This window comes from Passer domesticus, chromosome 4 (genome assembly GCF_036417665.1).
Source record: "Passer domesticus isolate bPasDom1 chromosome 4, bPasDom1.hap1, whole genome shotgun sequence".
Lineage (NCBI taxonomy): Eukaryota > Metazoa > Chordata > Aves > Passeriformes > Passeridae > Passer > Passer domesticus.
In genome coordinates this window covers 25,756,570-25,774,822 of record NC_087477.1, presented here as the reverse complement: position 1 = coordinate 25,774,822, position 18,253 = coordinate 25,756,570, and the positions used below count along the sequence as shown (strand labels likewise).

Sequence of the window (18,253 nt, the reverse complement as noted above, 5' to 3'; positions counted from 1 at the left end):
AGAACCCAAAAAATCTGCTGGTGCTTTCCATTTCTGACAAAATCAGAACTAAGCAGAAACAGCTCCTTTCATTTGTCTTTTCAAAAAAATTTTTGAACAGAGAAGCCTACAGACAGCTATTTCTGGGAAAAATTAAACACCCCAGATTACCATCTCTTTGAAGCAGGAACTGTCTATACCCATGTCTAGGACTATGTATAGTGCCATGAGATTCCGATTGATAACAGAGGTTTCCAGGCACGCTGTATCACAAAAAAACCTTACATAAAGGCAGTTGGTAAACTCAGGAGCCATTGCAATTCCCTGGAAGTCCAAGTCTAGTAGAACTACAAGCACAGAGATTCACCAGGTAGCTACTGTGTGATTTTAAAGAGCAGCTAGAATTGCCTGGCATTGCCTCTGAAAACTGCAAAATTAGAAATCTGCATTAGAGAAGACAGTCAATAGAGTGCAACAAAATGTACATATTTGAGTCAAATACTAGGTACAGAACCTCAGCAAATGATTTGTTAGTGTAATCAAGGAGCCTGTAGCCTCAAGGTTTTGTTCACACAGCAGGCAAGCCTGGCAAGTGTGGGACAAGCACAACTTCTCTAGGCACACTTAGGAATCTATGAACTCTTTGGACTTTCCAAGTTTTCAAGGTCAGCAAAAATAACACAGAGTTTGCATTTTCTTTAAATTGATAGACTGCAAAATATGTATAAAGTATTCACATAGAATTTTTTTCCCTCAAGCAAAGTCATATTTATTTAAAGATGCTCATAAAACTCTGCCAGCCACTTCTCAGACAAACTCCCATCTCTTGAACAGGGCTGCTTGGAAGGATAATAGGGATAGTTCTCACACATCCTCTGCCTTAAGATTCTGCAACTGTGTGAATTGAAGTGCATTTTCTTCAACTTTTGAATGGCTTTCACAATCAACATCAAATAATTTGCAAGTTAAATTCAGATATTCGTTCTGATATTAATTAGTTGTGCTTCTTCAAAGTCACTCACATCATGCAATTTTCAGTCAAGCCACCTCTGTGTTTCAAATTCAAATAACTCCAGATGAGTAAGAGAGTGAATATGGAACACACAGCTTTACCAAACTGATTAATTTGGAAGATGTCAGGTATTGATTATACAAAACTGCAATATATGACAGATCTAATACTACTCACTTTCCAGATGTCTATTTTGCCCTCTTCAGAGCAGTTTTTACTAATATTTAAACAGGGTCAGAGAAGACCTTAAGTGAATGGAAGAATACCTAAGAAACACTCTTCATAGGATAGAATATCCTTTTCTTATCCCTTCCCTGCAGTGCATTTTATTTTTTGCTGAACAGGGCCTCTGTTTGGCTGTGATGTGCCCCTAAATTTTTATATATAAGCTCTCACAAGATGTCTTGGAAACCCCTCATTCCTGTTAAATGGCTTAATCCAGGCTTTTTTTCAACAGTACATCTGCCATATTTTTTTTTGCTTTGGGGATCAGAAATTAATTTTTTTTTTGTGTGTGGAGTGAAACTGGCAAAAACCAAGATCACTTTCTACCTTTCCTGTTTCATAATACACAGTTGAACAGTCATAGTGGTCACTGTTTTTTATAGAGTTAAAAGAGTGCATTGTGACAAACAAAAGACAGGATTCAGGAATTCCTGGGAAGTGGTGCAAGATGGATGAGAATAAATACTTTGGCAAGTGCAAGGTGAGTTCAAGTTGGGAGGGATTAAGACTGGACAAGGCTGGAGCAGGGTTACTCTGCCTTATTAGTTTGGTTATATTCTGTGAGCCCTGCTGCTTGCACTGCAACCAATCACAATGCCTTGCATGTGATTGTGAGGATTGGGCACATAGCACCCTTCCTAAAATTCCGTTCTCTAAAGCGTTTGCTCAAGGCATTTTGAGACAACCTCCTTATAAATCAGGTATTTTTGGCTTTTTCTTACCTCTTGGGTTATCACCGATGATGCTGGTTTTGCCATTCCAGTACCAGAGCAGCAAGGTTGCATCCCGGGATCCTGAGAGGATGTAACAATTCCCTCCAATGTAGGACTCTGAACGAGCCAGACAGGTCACAACATCCCAGTGGCCAAACACTACTTGCATCAGTTTACCTGGAACACAGTAAATTGACTCTTTAAAAACTACCCTCTTATTCTAAGACAAAGAAAGTATTTTAGAAATATTTTCTTTATCAAAAAAAAAAAAATCAAAATAGAACTGTAGTGGGGAATATTATTTTTTTTTAATTTATTTGGTGGGAACATTATTAAAAGTGCAGTAGTCCATACAATCCATACAAAAAATACTTTCAGTCCCTCAATATTATACTCTATTTAAAAGTGTAACTGGATTTGCTGAAGCCCAGCAATTGCAGATCTTGAAGAGGCAGGATAAAGATCACACACACACTTTTCTCATGCATGTACTCAGCCCCTTCAGGTAGCTGGGGCCAGGACAAATCCTGCACCCAAACACACTTTTGTGAAGCGTGATCCTCCAATGTGTGACCCTGGCTTTCTCAGCCAAATGACCATTTGTTCTTTGGGCTGACTAAAGAACAAGGAGGAACAGAAGGGAAAAAGTCATGGCTTTGGAACGATTGACAAGACAGGCCAAAAGAAGAAACAGCAAATACAGACTGCTGCATTTCTGAATATAAATAAATAAAATTAAATTAAAGTTCTGAAAAGCATTTAAAAATAATAAGTAACATAGATCAGTGTTGGGACTTAACATTTTTATAAAATATTTAGTTTCATGAACTAAAAATTATTAGTCCCTTAATATGGGTAATAGGGAACACTTCACAGCCTCTTTTTAACCAGTACAAAAGCACTGTATTTGTATCCAGCCACTAAATAACAATTAATGGGAACAAAAGACTTAAGGGAGTGATTCTGAGGAAAGAACAAAAATAGAGCTTACAGCCCAATTTATAACAAGATCAAAAAGGTAATTTCATTAAAGAAGAAAAGCAGAAAAAACCAAGACATGTATTTGAATTTCTACCAAAAAAAAAAAGAGGGGAAATTAATTTAGTACATGAAGAAAAAATAAAATAACAAGATGCAATTTAAAGGAAACCTGTACATCAGATTCAAAATCAAACACTGAAAAACTTATAAGCCATCCCTAACCTTCAAAGGGAAATTGTGAGATGAAGTGCCACCACATGAGCCATTTCTGAGTGGACAGGGCAAACCCCTGGCTGCACTCTTACTGTGCATACCCACCTTGCAGTGCAAGGGTGGGTAACTCAGGGATCAAATAACTATGTGATATATTTTTCAGTTTTATCGACATTACCTGGGGTAATTTATACTTCTAGAAGGCAAGTTTATGCTATAAACATCACTGAATTATAGAGATCTCCTTCTCAATTATTTCTAATTTTATAGGTTCTGTTCTAGAAAACAACATTTTACAAGGTTATTTCTGCCTGGTTGTTTTTATTTTGTTACTGTACAGCCTAAGATTCAATGAATTTCATCAAAACAAGAAATAAGATTTTGGAATTTTATATTACTAAAAAAAATAAATTACTAATTTCATAAGAGTTCCTCAAACTTTCCTGTTTCCTTTAACATGAGTTGTTCTCTCTATACAGTGATATCAAACTTTTTCATTTGCACTCAGATATCCCTTTCTGACAGAACACATTTTCTAGTTAATGTTTTATTTGACAGCTGTGCTACAAATAATTAAAAGAGAAATAAGACTCAAGCCTGCAGTACTGAAGCTAAAACTCTGTCTAGAATTCATTCCCACTGCTGAAGGAAGGTTTTATTGTGTTTCTGCTATATTGGCTATGCTGATAACCCATGATTTAAGTAGAAAGTATTTCTTATTAAAAACAAACAAACAAACAAACGATCTGATAGGAAAATCTGAGAGGTTCTTTTTTTTTTGGTGCAAGTGCTAAAATGTAATTGAATTCAACACTTCTGATCACTTGCCTTCATGCATTACTGATCACATCATCTTTTCTCCTTGATGTTCTGTTGATTTCAAAATATTTCGCTACTTTATTCTCATTTCAATTTCAAGCAAAGTAAACTACATCTGAATTCACTTCATTTAAGCTACAGTTGCTATATTGACAAATAGAAGAAACAAATCTGAAACCCTTCTGACAATGGTATTTTGGTTTATACCCTGATTAGTTATGGTAGTAACAAGGTGCCTGGTCAATCTGCCATACACAGAGGAAATAACTTAAAGAGTTATTTGCAGTTCAGATTGATACAAGGAAAAGCTACCAAACCATACAAGTTCCTTCCATATGTGTAAATTAAAATAAATCCTTTGATATAATAGAATTATTTCTCTATTCATATAAATCAAGCACATACACAGAATATTTATTACTGCTAGCTATCCTTTCGGAAGATCCACTTTAAATTCACAGTTCTATGTAAATTTATTTTCATCAATGAGAAAATTAACCTAAGAAGGGTCTAACAAGATGTCTGTATAATGAATTGTGGGCAGTCAGTATTACATAAATGGAACTACTCCTTTATACTTAAGGCTTTAAAATTGTAAAAATGACAGAAATACTGAACTACGCCATGAGACCTAAAGTCTTAAAATATTTTCATTAAAGACCATTCTGTTTTGTCAGATATTTTGGTTTGCCAAGTGTGAAAAACACTGTTAACTAATATATTTAAGAAATGATGACAAACATGCAGGATATTCCCTAGGGATTAATAACATACTGGAAAGCTTGATGGCACACACCCATTAACCACACTGGGTCATTAATCCCAAAGAAGTACCTTGCAGTGAGGTCGCTATTTCCATTATAAGATAATGAAAGGAAAAAAAAAATCATACCTAGTTTTTCCTGGGGTTCCATGGCTTTTAAATTCCTGTAGCTTCTACATGGAAAGATTCTTTTCTATTTAGCATGACACACATATGACTTCAATGGTTTGGACACACTCCAGCTGACAGACTAATTTAACTGCTGCCCATTTTATTGATCAGTTTATGCTATATAAAAGAATTCAGTGGCTCCAAATCAATTCTTCTAGTGTGGCATGGCTTTCAAAGGCTTTCATAGTATTATTTCACCAGATTTCAAAACTTCTCTTCTTATTCTATGGTACTTGCCTGTATTTTCTGAAAAAACCCAGTTCTCTGGTGCTGAAAACCAGAGTTAAATTCACATCAATACTTTAAGAAAAATTAACTCTCCTGATGTGCCAGGCTTCACACAAACTCTCACCTGTGAAAACTACAGTCCATCAGCCACATCCCTGTCCTGTAAGCTTGAAGTGTGAAGCTCAGTCTAAACCAGAGCTCCTTCTCTCACATTTGCTATCATTCCTCAAAAATGATAACATACAATACATGGCAGCAGTAGGCAAGGAAAGATTTGACAAACATCATTAATAGGGGAATAAATACACACTCCACCCCTCCTCCTTTATTTGAAACAGCAGGCTGACTATGAACAGGAAAAAAATCTTTTAGGCTGTTTCCATATTTTAAAAATACATTACCTGAGTCAGTAGAGTAAACACGGAAACTCTTGTCCCAGAAGCCACAGACCAAGATGTAACGATTGTCAGAGGTGATGACAAAGCACTGGGAATGCACCTGAATGCTTTGGTCTAAAAGGTCAGTGATCTGCCTCCTGTGCATACCTGTATTGCTGGCTGAACCAAAAAACATACAGACCAAGACATTTTAGCATCCATCTTCACAGAACAAAAGCACAATTTAGAAAATACATTCCTCACTTCCATTATTTTTTTTTTTTTGTGGCAGGGACATTTCCTTTCTAATTCTACTTTTAAATCTCATTACACTTCTAGGAACAATGCTAATTCCTTGTAGTATATATTCTAAAATAGAAGAAATCCCCTTTTTAAGTGACATGCACCTTAGAAATAAATGAAACATTGAACATAGGCAACAGTACACAGAAATGTAATAAGATTCCTTCCCTCCTTGAAGTATAGGAAATTAAAAATTACAAACAAAGCAAAGGAATGTAATGATAAGACAATACACAAACCACACAGAGGTTCAAATGCAGCACACAAAGGATCATGACTTTAAATTGTACATCAGTTGTATCTCATTGCAAGCAGTCCCATTTTGAAAAAAGAAAAACATCAGCAAACACCACTACTGTTCATATTTTTTTAAGCATGGCACAAATATTTACTAGTTTATCTCCACAATTAACTTTAGGGTTGGGATAAATTATTTGCCCTATTTTGATAACTTAATCTTTTATTTCCTGAGATACTCTTCAATTGGGAACCCATAGAATGGGCAGGAATCAATTAGTGAACACATTTGTCATATTTTATCTTGTCCTTAGATTAATAAGGTGTGCATATATATATACACACAAACACACATAATGAAAATTCTACACTGTAGGAAGAACTTTCAGTGTGTGCTTTGTTCCTGAGGGAACCTGATTTCCATCCCAGACAAGTAATTTCTCCTGGGTTTGTCTGCCAACTGCTTGGAGCACCATTACTTCCATCCAGGTGGTCTTCCAGACCTACCTCTGTCTTGGTCTGGTGCTCTTCTTTACTCTTTTTTCTTTGACTCCTTTTTATTCTCACTGGCCAGCTACCTCCCAAGCCTTGGGCTTATTCCATTTACTCTGTATCAAACCTTTCATTTATTCATGCTTTTGCTATATTTAAAATGTTGATACTGTCTTGTCCATATGGGTAGCAAATAATTTAGCAAGGTGTTGCCACTTGCTCTCTGCAGGTAACACAAATGTGGCCTTCACTGATCTTGGGACCACTTAAAGAGTAACAGCACCACGTTATAAATGCACAGTGAACTGCTCTGTATGACAAAATAGCAGCAAAGGAACCTCAAAGGCATGCAGATCAACTAACTCAGTGAGGATAATGCCTTCAAAACACTTCACCTCAAAAAGAGGTCTAGGGTCTGTGCCATATCAGACATTGCTGTTTTATGTCTTCCTGTAGACCAGGAAAATGGGGAGGGCAGGAATTCCTCCTTATAACTAAGACAGAAACAAGATTCCTGCTATAACCATAAAAGTGTAATTTTGTGGTCCTCTTAGGTGCCATTTCTAGGTAAATGTGTCTAGCCACAATTAAAAACCTCTAATATTACCTACATAATTACTTGCTTGCACCCAATGATGCTACTTAGCAATGACAAAGAAAGCCTTAAACCTTTTAAACTATGTCCAATGTAATCACAAGGCTGATTTGAGATCTATTGTAGGAAGAGAATATTAAACCATTTTTCAGAATGTGAACATTAAAGGTCTCTGCACCAATGTGATTTGGGGTTTTTTACTGTAATATTTATTTACACTTCTAAGATCTACTTGAGAGCAGGTTTTAAAGCAGAGCACAAATTTCCTTCTCCAAACATTTTTTGGATAAAATCTGTTTCAGGAAGGGAAGGAGAACTACAGCACATGTCTGCCTCATAACTATTGCATTATTCAGATGAGGATTGATTTCAGAAACTTGGGAAAAACACTTTAATTTTATCAGATCTATAAAATGGTTTCATATTCCCCACTGTTCCTAATCCTAGAGCTTTTCCAGCAAAATGGCTACACAGGAAGAGTCTGGATCTACAGACAATACCACACTTCCTACTGCGATGCACACATTAGTTTTGAAATGAATTCTTACTGTCTGACAGACCTGTCATTCTAACCTATCCAGGCAAGCTCATCTTTGCTCTGATTTTTCCATCCTTCTATAATTGGCCACACCACTTTTCCAATTAAACAACACTGAAACAGCTGGCTTTTAAACTAAGCTCGAAGTTTAACAAAATTGGGGGGGCACGGATTCCTGTCTTCTTTGCTCCCATCCCACAGCTAGTTTGTGTTTTAGTGTTAGGTACTTGAGTTTTTCTTTTCTCATCATGTTTAAGGTTCCATTTGCCATGCTACAGACTCCAAATATGCACTCCCCAAAGCTGGGCCTGTAATGAAAGAACTGACCAAACTCTAACTCTGCTAACTGAAAAATCAGCTCTATATAAACTGAAAAACCTCTATAATAAAAATTCATGAATTGAATCTACTACACTGAGTCATTACATAAAGGAAAGACATTCTTCCACCCCTTTTTAATAAAAGAAAAACACACACAAATTTAACTGGTGAAGCTGATCAAAAGATGCAATATCCTTGAAAAATGAATACTAATATCTCAACACTAAACTGGAGCGGGCTGTATATTTCAACTTTGAAACTGCTTTGCAATTACACATTAATCCCCTCAGCCTGAACAGCAGGTCTATGAAGAAAGGATTGATCTCCTTTAATGACGGAACCCTAGCACCATGGTTTTATTTTTCACAACACGGTGCAGTTAAGAACCCCACTGTTATTATGAAAATTTCCTCAGCAAAGGAGCTCCATCACATTACCAGTGCACCGATTCATCATAACGTGCCTCGCTCCTGCTCATCAACAAGTCTGAGTGATGAAAAGATCCAATATTATCCTGACAGTACTTCATGCACATTCTCAATCACACATTATTACAGCATCCATATTAATTTTCACTGACACGCGTCCTAGGCCTGTTCAAATTAGGCAAACCAACGAGGGGGAGTTGATGAAATACCAGCATAGCCACAGCTCATTGCATTCCAATTTGCATGCAAATGGTTTATCAGGAAAATTCCATTCCCAGCAACCAGCAAGTGAAAAACAACCGTAATCTACACTTCAGGGCCACCATACAGAGCTTAATGAATCGCAAAGAGAGAAGGAAGTGACAGACCTATGAGAGGATCGATTTCCACTGGCAGCTGGTAAGGCTGGTCTTGTACAGCACCTTGATGAGCTGGAATTCAGGAAAGAAGATTTTAAAACTTTGCTTTTTTTTTAATAAATGAAGCCACATATATTTTATAAATCAAAGCTACGCCCCTTTTTTTTAACTGTTCAAGATTCTTCTGCACCAACTGAATGAAAAACAAAAAAAAATCCAAGTGCTTTTGCAGGCTGCTTATTAAACATTTATTTTAGATTAGGGCTATTCTGAATGTATGCCATCAGCAGCAGCTCTGGTCCTGAGCCATAAGCTCTAGCAGATGCTTTACTGGCAACCTCTCCTGTCGCAACAAAACAAAATTAAGTGGTAAAGAGGACTGAAAACAAAATGTGACAACCATCTGCTGACTGTAGCAAATACTATTTTCCTCTTTACTTTTTAAAGGACTGCTTTGAACAACTGAAGCACAAAGGACTTTTTTTTTTTAAAGTCAGTTTATGATGCAGAGAGGGAAATCTCATAGTCATCTCATAGTCAGCCAGTATGTAAGGATTCATCCTTCACCAAAACCCATTTATTCACGAGTTTGCATAGAAGTTAATATATTAATTCTGCCAACCCACATTTCATCTGGGCACCTGGCATACCAATAAAATGTTTATGTACTGAATTCTCCTGCAAGGGTAAAAAGAAAACCTTTTTTTCCACAGCTTCACTACAAAGAAACAAACAAACTGCTCTCCAGCACATCCCCCTCAGCAGCCTGCTTGGAAGGGAAACAAGAAATAATGGCTAAATAATTACACATACGATTTTTCTACCTACCATCCACAGCTTAATATAAAAATTAGTATCAATACCAGGATTTCTTAAATAACTGATTCATAAGTAAATTGAAAGTTCTACTGCAATGAAACACCAACATTTCATACAAAACATGAAATCTATGTGACAAAAAAGAGCATCCTGCTGGCTACCAGTGTCATTAGATGTCAGCAAAGCCACCAAATTCATATTCAAAGGCAGGAATGGGCTTTTTAATTACACATTAGTGACAACTGGTCACTTGGCAACTTTTTTATCATGATGCCTCATTAACAAAGACAATGCTAATCCCACAGCAGGGGATATGAGCAGTAATGATACCTGCCCTCTCATCCTAGGAGATGCCATTTTGGTATAAAATTGGAAGTCAACAATAGCAAAGGCTCAGGAGTCCACAGACAGGTATCTTAAGCACAGTACTCTATTAACAGCCTGCAACTCATGTGTGCTCTCACAGAAGTGGGGTGAAATTATTTTTTGTGGAATATTTATGGTTGGTTTCTGTTTGTATAATGGCAAGATAAGTGTAAAATGCCTCTAAATGAAAAAATAGCAACTCAAAAGCACAGCTTACTCTTCTCCTTTTCAGAGGTGAGGGAAAAGCCTGAAAAATCTGAAAGCTCTGTTCAACTCAAACCAGTTATTACTACACTCACCAAACTGGTTGCCTGCTCATGGATCATCAACCAGCAGCATTCTGTTGAAATCAAGACCAGCTCCTACCACTTTTGAACATTCTCTTCCCATGAGCTGTATGTTCACAAAGGCCATTTTTTAAAAGCCTTGACTATTACATGCCCACGGTCACACATCCAAGCTATGAGAGGATACTGTCATCCTCCTTTCAAAGAAATCTTGGGAGCCCTGTAAAGAGTTCCTGCTTGCAACTTGTTATCTTAGACACGTCTCCCTTCCCCCTTTCCTTCCCACCTTTCTCTTGAAGTGTTTCTCAGGAGGGTGAAATAATACATAAATGTTTCTATTTGAGAGGTAGTTTGTAAGAATTAGGAAAAAGTGTGGGAGTCATCTGGCTTTTTTCAAAAAGCAATCAAGGACCATGGGTCGAGATTTCTTAGTAGGAATTTCAACCATGTAAGTGTTTCTCTGATGTGAGTATCTTCTATTTAATTTATTTTAGTAGAAGGTCATTTTTCCCCCCTTTCTTTAAAAGTGTTTGACCAAATATACTGCACTGCACCAAAATAAACTTCCTTTGACAGCTTGGGCCTAAGACTGTCATAGTCATGGAAAGGAAGATGGATGTCTTTAAGATTGGAGAATATCAGAATTAAAAGCAGAATTATATTCTTAAGTACAGCATACTTTTAAAGGAAAATTAATTTTATTAGTAGTTGTGTAAATGGTTATTTTGTTTTCCTTTCACACTGACAATACACAAGCACCTACATAAGTAACTTTGGGATGTTTAAGATAAGACTTCCCATATATTTTATTTTCTAATTCTCATGGGCTGTCTTCAACTGCAGAATATTGAGTTTTTAATCAAGAAAAAACTGGCAGAGAAGATTTCAGGCAAGTTCTACATGCTATAAAACTGCCTTTGACATGATATGGTTCAGGCTCCCAACAGACAGAACAACAAATTTAAGAGGAAGAGTGTGCCTTTATTGTGACTAAATAGTGATAGACTGTTTTTGTCTTCTTGCTGTGGCAATGATGGTGCCTGATGGCCTGGAAAGAAACATATTGTTTTTACAAACCTTTGGTGTGCTACATATCTTGCTGCAATAGCTCAGATCACCTTTCCAAGGAGAAACTAAGCCCACATGTGAAAAGCCTGCTGTGCCAATGAACAGGATTTGTTTTTTCCACTTTAAACTCACAACAGCTCCGCAGCAAATTGTGACAAGACAAGAGAAGTACTGCTGGGTGGCAGGGGTTTCTTAGGCTCCAGGCTTTAATGTACTTACCAGGGAGGCTGTGCCACTTGTTGACAGCAAAGAGCCTGTTGGCAGTGACCGTGATCACGGCGGGAGTGGCCAGGCCAGGCTGGGTGTTGGCAGCCACATGAGTGACCGGGGAGTTGGACGGGAACTTCAGGACCATGATGACATCCTGTTGGGCTTGCTCTGTGAACATCAAGGGGCTCTGCAGGAGGAGATACTGTTGAGTGCACACGACAAGAACCCAAATACACGGGAAAAGAGAACACGGGGAGGAGAAGAGACAGGACAAGAGAAGGAAGATTGAATTAAAACCCACAAGATCCGATAGAAGCTCCAGTAGAAAAGCAAATGCAATAATAAGTGGAAAGGCTTGTGGAAATAATAGTTTAGGCAGAAAATTCTGCCTGTACCCTATTAATCTTAGGTTTTGTTGAACACAGGGTGTCTGTATACAGACTTTGCTAGAGATCACAGCAGATTAAACTAAAAGTTTTCAATCGCCTATTTCTGCCAAAAGAATTCTCTTTCATATCTGCAGAGACAGTATGTCAAGGAAAGCAATGCCAAACCAGGAGGGAAACACAAAAAATAGCAAGCAAAAAAAATTCCTGCTCCCAGAGATTGTCTCAGGTTGCATTAAATTGGCAGACTGTAATTCTTTACAAGCCAGACGAGAACATGAAAGAACATTAAAATAAACAGATACACACATACACTAGATATATGTTCTGTGTATATTTCTGGTGTACAAAAATAAGATTTATGAATGCAAAGTAGAAGACTTCACTGCAAATGTGTTTCAAAAGACAAACATAATTAAATGCACTTGTGAAGAATACAAAGTGGACATGATTACAGACACTATCCTACATTGTTTCCAGAAATGCTAAAGGAAAGGAATGAATCCAGACTCTCATTTTCAACATACATTTTAATGTTTTTGGCTTTTTAGTTTAGTAAGTTGAAAAGTTTATTAACTTTTTAACTGAGTTCTCTAAGAATACTGCAAACATCTAAACAAAATATTGAGGATCTGGATATCAAACATAAGGAGAAAATGCAGCATCTGATGGGTTTATTACTCTGTGGTACATCTGAAAAAAAGAGAACCCCATTGAAATGCAGAGGTACAATCATCATGGTCACCAGTAGCCACATTGCTCAAGTATTTGTGATTTTCTAATAACCAAATTAGAATACTAATGAAGTGTCCTTGGCTATTCTCCACCTGCAATATTTCATTACATATATGTGTATGTAAGTGCATACATTTAATGTATATTTATATAGAACTAATAAAAAAATTAAATACATTTGCATTTTTATTATCACGCCTTTTAAAAAAGTTATTAAGAGTACTTAGAAAAACATATTGCTCTATGAATTCCTATTTACAGTCTTGCATAAAGGTGTAAATAAAAGCAACTAATAAGCTACCCAGACACCCTTCTGAGCAAGTGGCTAAAAGCCAATCAATATTATGAGTTAATCCTCCCTGGATGCTCATTCAATTAAAGGTGTCAGTAATGCCTCATCTGATGTGGCCTCAATTAAATCCAGCTATCTGATGGTTGAAAACACAAGGGGATACAGCAACAGCAGCAAAACCAGACAAATAGGCAGCCTTCATGTGACTGCTAATTACTACACCTGGTGTATATTATGGCTTGTGCACTTAACACAGCACGTGGTAACTTCCAATTCAGCTGTATTCATGCACACACGCACACGAAAACAAAACTCAGTAAATAATGCAACTAGAAATAATTCAAAATTGTGACAGGAAATATATCCTTACTGTATTTCAGCTCCAGGAATACTTTTAAAACCACTTAATATAGTGCTATTATGAAAACATGTATTAATATCCACAAAACCAGCAAGTGAAGAACTAAGGGCTTTTTTTTTTGGGTGTACCCCAGCCCAAAAAACCACAGGAGTTAAAAACAGCTAACTTCTTAGATTTTAACTTCTTCTATTACATACTAAATCTTCAGTAATTCAGCATCATGAAAAATATTATGATAAAACCACACAAACTGCTTTCTGGTATCAAATTTATTTATATAACAATGGCTCTGACTAATACGTCAATAATCAACTTCTCGAGTTGCTCCTCTTCCTGAAACAAATCCCTTTAAATTGAGCAAGTGCTCAGTGCATGGCACCACGACAGACGGACACACATATGGCAAGTGGCTGCATGAAGGGGAGTAGCTGGGCTCCCCAACATCCCTGTTAGCAGGACTCCTCTGAAACACACAAGTCCCTGCAGTGTCTGCTGGCCTGGGACCTGGGCATGGGGCACAGGCAGCTGAGCAGCTCTCAGGTACAACCCGTGATGCATGTGAGAAAGGCCAGTAGCTCAGTTTATCAAGGAAGTTTACACTTCTGAGACTCCTGCATCACAAGGTTTGTAAGCTGCTTTGGAAACATTTCATGTTTCTGTGTAATCTTTTTAAACCTTCTGCACTTCAGATATGTTTTAAAATTAATAACTTTAGTCTGCTCGAGTAGGACATATTTTCTTCTTGCATGTCCTGTATGACATGCTTTTGGTTAGGTTTTTTTTTGGTTTTTTTTTTTTTTTTTGTGTTGCAGTGTAAAATATCCACCCTAACAATAAGGAAACATAACTTTTTGAAAACCTTAGCAGACCATTTGCTCCACTTGTCAGACTATCACTTAACATCCTTAGTTCTGGACCTACGACAACACAAATGATATTTTAAACACAAGGACTGCAGACAGCATGATATGAAAAGTGAATGTAATGTAATAATAGTTTGTAAAATAAAATTATATTAGACACAAGTAGAGGTAAAAGGGAAAGCATGTTAATGCTCACTGCCTGGATTTTATCACCCTAGCTTTACTGCAAAACACATTTAGTCACATTCTTTGCTATGTAAGTTTCAGCTCATGAATTCCTAGTAATCCTGGTTTTAGGGGAAAACCTATGCCTAGGGGAAAAGACAAGGAAGTTCCACCTCCTAAATCCATGCTTCATGGGGAATCTGCCAAAGATTAACTAAATTGTCTCCATGATGACTGGCTCTCACCTGTACAGGTATGGTACTAACAAAATCAACTGATGAAGTGTTCTTAGATTACACCAAAAAATAGCTACACTAGAAATCAATGCAATCCTTTCTGCAACAAATAAAAAAAAATAGTCAAGCACTGCACGCAACTCCTACCAAATCATAACTCATCTGCTGGTTTTAATAACATAATTCCACAACCACATAAAAGCAAAGTGAAAGTGTCCAGTTCTGCAAAGTTAAGGTAGCAAAGGAAGTGAGCACAATGGCAGGTCTCAAAGAGTTAACAGGGCACTTACCACCTGCATGGCAGAACTTCTCGGAGGATGTGGTTCTATGAGCAGTTGGGAAGGGGTCTGTCCAAAACTTCGTATTTGAGCTTCCACAGCCTGGAAAAGGCACAGGCAGGTTTGCATGTTAAGAGGTGCTAATTACAGGCAATAGAACCATAACTGTCACCTGAAAATGTCATTCCACACTTCTGGCTTGTTTCATGTTGAAAATCAACCCCGTGTGTTCACTGTGGGGCTAAGTGCTTGGCAGTGGTACTAAGAATGAGGTAATCATTTTAGTACTGTGGATGCTATTTCCATGAGAAACTCTGCAAAACCTCATCCTGCTCAATGATATTAAACAGAAACAAGCTATTATAATCAGAAACCCTCTTTATTGGCTCCATTTTTCCTTTCTAACACTGGCTTATCCTGTTTGTATCATAACTCAAAAACAAAAGTTAACTTTTTTTAAGTTTCTGCAGGTATTAAGTGTTGCACATTAAACTCCATTGCTTCATTTCACAGCAGTAACTAGAAGAACAGCAATACTGAGCTTTTATTCTTGTGTCCAGGTTCATTCAAGAAGAGCAAACAATGTTAGGATGCATTAAACTACCAACAGCAAAACTATAGGAGAACATGAAGGCATAAACAAGGGGGGTTTTAAAGTTTATCTGTATCTTCAGCAACACACTTTAGTACTTCCTTCATTTTCATTTCACATGAAAATATTATGCTTAGTGATTTCTTGAAAATAATTATGCTGAAACCTGTGAACTTATACTTCTTGCCCTAGGCACGTCCAACTAATTTTCCATGCTGCCACCTCTTGGCCCACTGGTTTAAAGATAACATCAAGCAGACAAAATTCAACAAGTTACTTCTTGCCAGGTTGGCCCCCTGCACCATGCACAGGAACAGGCTGATAGTACAGAAAATCTCAAATCATTCAGCTTAGTTTATCTATCTTTCATTGTGAGCTTAACTAACCACCTTGCCTTTGCTGAGGGCTAGCAGGCTGTACATGGGCTGATGCCTCAGGTATTTTCCCCTAATTCTTCTTTCATGGTTCAACCTTCCTTAATGCTCCTTACAATTACACTTCCTAGTCTATTTTAGCCACTCCTTAAAATTTTTGAGACAATGGAATAACATTTATGCTGACATTATTCTTACAAACGACTATTTTTATATAATTATAAAGACCATTAGTAGGACATTCTCCTAACAGTAAAAATAAAAGTAGAATGCACCTTGGACCTTAAAATAATCATCCTCTTGACAGTAAACATGCCATCCAAAACACTTGACCTTATTATATTTGGCAGGGCTTTTGAAATATCTGAACTCACCAGAGGAGGAGTTGAAATTGTTCTGTGAACAGATTCTAACACTCTTGCCCACTCTGGGAAGGACCATAATCTTCAAAGAACTGGTGAATACATAAGTTATCAAAAAGCTGGCTGAAATCTGACATACACACAGTGTGATGCAGTGAGCACTTTTTGAGGAACAGCAGTATCAGATTCATAAAACACTAAAGCTCAGTAAGACCACATGAGTCTCCTTCCTGCTGATGACACATCCTACATTAAAATTCAAATCTGGGGATTTTGGACTCAAGATATCAAGGGAATCACAAAAAAATTGAGGTCTCGTAAGACATGAGGCATTAACAAACAAACTGGTCAGCAGCCCTACCCTTTCCATAAAATGCTGCTTGTTTCAAAACATCCAGATTTTAAAAAGGTGTGCCCAAACCTACTTGCAGATTAAGAGGGATATTTTTACTACCAAATGGGAATTCTGTCTTGCATTGAGGGTAGAACCAGAAGAATACAGGATAAAATATTCTTGAAACACAACTCCCATGCATTTGTTTTAAAACTGAGAATAGATAAAGCAAGGAAATAATGAGCTTTAGATTTATTAATTTCTTTGTATATTGAATTATGATCAATACTGAAACTTTCAATCCCAAATGCTCATGTTCAGCATTTAAATAGAGTCAGAATTTTTATCTCAACCTTGAAATATGTCTTTTAATGTCCAATGCTACCTCTGGAAACTATACACCTATGTAGTGCTAATAGTGAGGGAAAACTACCTGAAGAAACACAAGATATGTATTAATGCACAGTATTTCAAATACATTCATCATTACAAGAGCTCAAACTGATGTAGATCAAGTATAAAGTACTGTACTCAACCCACCAGTCAAGAGACACTGTCTGTTTTCACAAAGTGTCTGTCAGACCTGGTGAAGCTGCTGACCAGTGGAACAAGGATTTTGCCAAACCCTGTCTCAGAGGATCACAAATTCTCCATTTTCAGTCTTAATAGACACTTTTTATGACCTAGCTTGAGTTTCTCATCTTTACTGGTGTCTTCAGAAATCCAAAAGAAATTTGAAGAACTGTTGAGTAAAGGCAACAACACTTGGACAAATATGTCTAGACACAGTGGCTAGACTTCAGAAAAAAATCTTTTGCGTTCCTTCTGGTTACCATGAAGAAAAAAAAAAAAAAGGTAAAGTTTTCTCTTTTTAGTTTCCACATTTTGTAATAACGACCAAGAGAGTGTACTAGCAACCCCAAATGGTTCCTTCCTTTTCCCAGATTGTATTCAAAGTCAATCCAGATGTCAGCTCCACATTCTGATGTCTCAGTCAGAAGGATCACATACAGAAGGATGCAAGATGACCTCCCTCTGTCAGCAGAAATGTGATGGTGGACTGGAATCAATCCCCATCTCTAAATTTATGTAACAGCAGAAAGAGCCACCAGATGCCACTCAGATTTTTGTTCAACCTGTCAAAGAAAACCAGGTAGGACCAGGGAATCTTTTTCTCAGAGATATAATTAGTATATCCTTTGAAGAAAAGAACCTTCCTACCACTCACCTGAGAAAATACAGTAAAATGCCCATCAGTCAGAAAGTCACCATCTACTTCCTTTCTAATGAATTATAGCCCAGCCTCTAACTGAGCTTTCTTGAAAATAATTATTACCAGCATCAGTCAGTATTACAGAGACAGACAGCTCCTCCAGCAGTAGAGGAAGGGCATGTGTTCTCACATGGCTGGATTCCTCTGGAGCACACAGCCATCTACATGACTGAAGGTAGAAACATTTGGGAAATTTGCACAACCAGTTTCACATCAATTAAGGACACCATGTAACTGGTAAGACATACATAACCTTTGTTTGAAAGACATTTTTAGCTCGACAAACACTTATGGCTGAAAGCAAGATGTGTGCCACAAAGAAAAACATAATATCATTCCACTTTTTATTTCACTGTTTCTCAAATACCGAAGTAAAACTGCCTTTTTCCTCTTAATCATCTACAAACCCAAAATGTTGGTAGGGCCAGAATTATTCCAGATGCTACAACAAGAAGCAATAAAATGAAACAAGGTAAGCAACCCTTTACAATAATTCAC

The 18,253-nt window shown here is 37.2% G+C and overlaps 1 protein-coding gene across 4 annotated transcripts in view; it reads right to left on the bottom strand.

Moving 5' to 3' along the window:
• LRBA (LPS responsive beige-like anchor protein) overlaps positions 1–18,253 on the bottom strand; it is a 373,617-nt gene that overhangs the window by 32,355 nt on the left and 323,009 nt on the right. For 2 of the 4 annotated variants that reach the window (XM_064416675.1, XM_064416677.1), the window contains exons 49-53: positions 14,833–14,922; positions 11,514–11,691; positions 8,764–8,826; positions 5,506–5,661; positions 1,939–2,106 (exon numbers count right to left, since the gene is read on the bottom strand). In XM_064416675.1, coding sequence (XP_064272745.1) covers positions 1,939–2,106; positions 5,506–5,661; positions 8,764–8,826; positions 11,514–11,691; positions 14,833–14,922 — 655 coding nt within the window. Of the gene's footprint in view, positions 1–1,938; positions 2,107–5,505; positions 5,662–8,763; positions 8,827–11,513; positions 11,707–14,832; positions 14,923–18,253 lie in introns of all 4 variants that reach the window. The other 2 variants (XM_064416676.1, XM_064416679.1) reach the window with 1 other exon arrangement.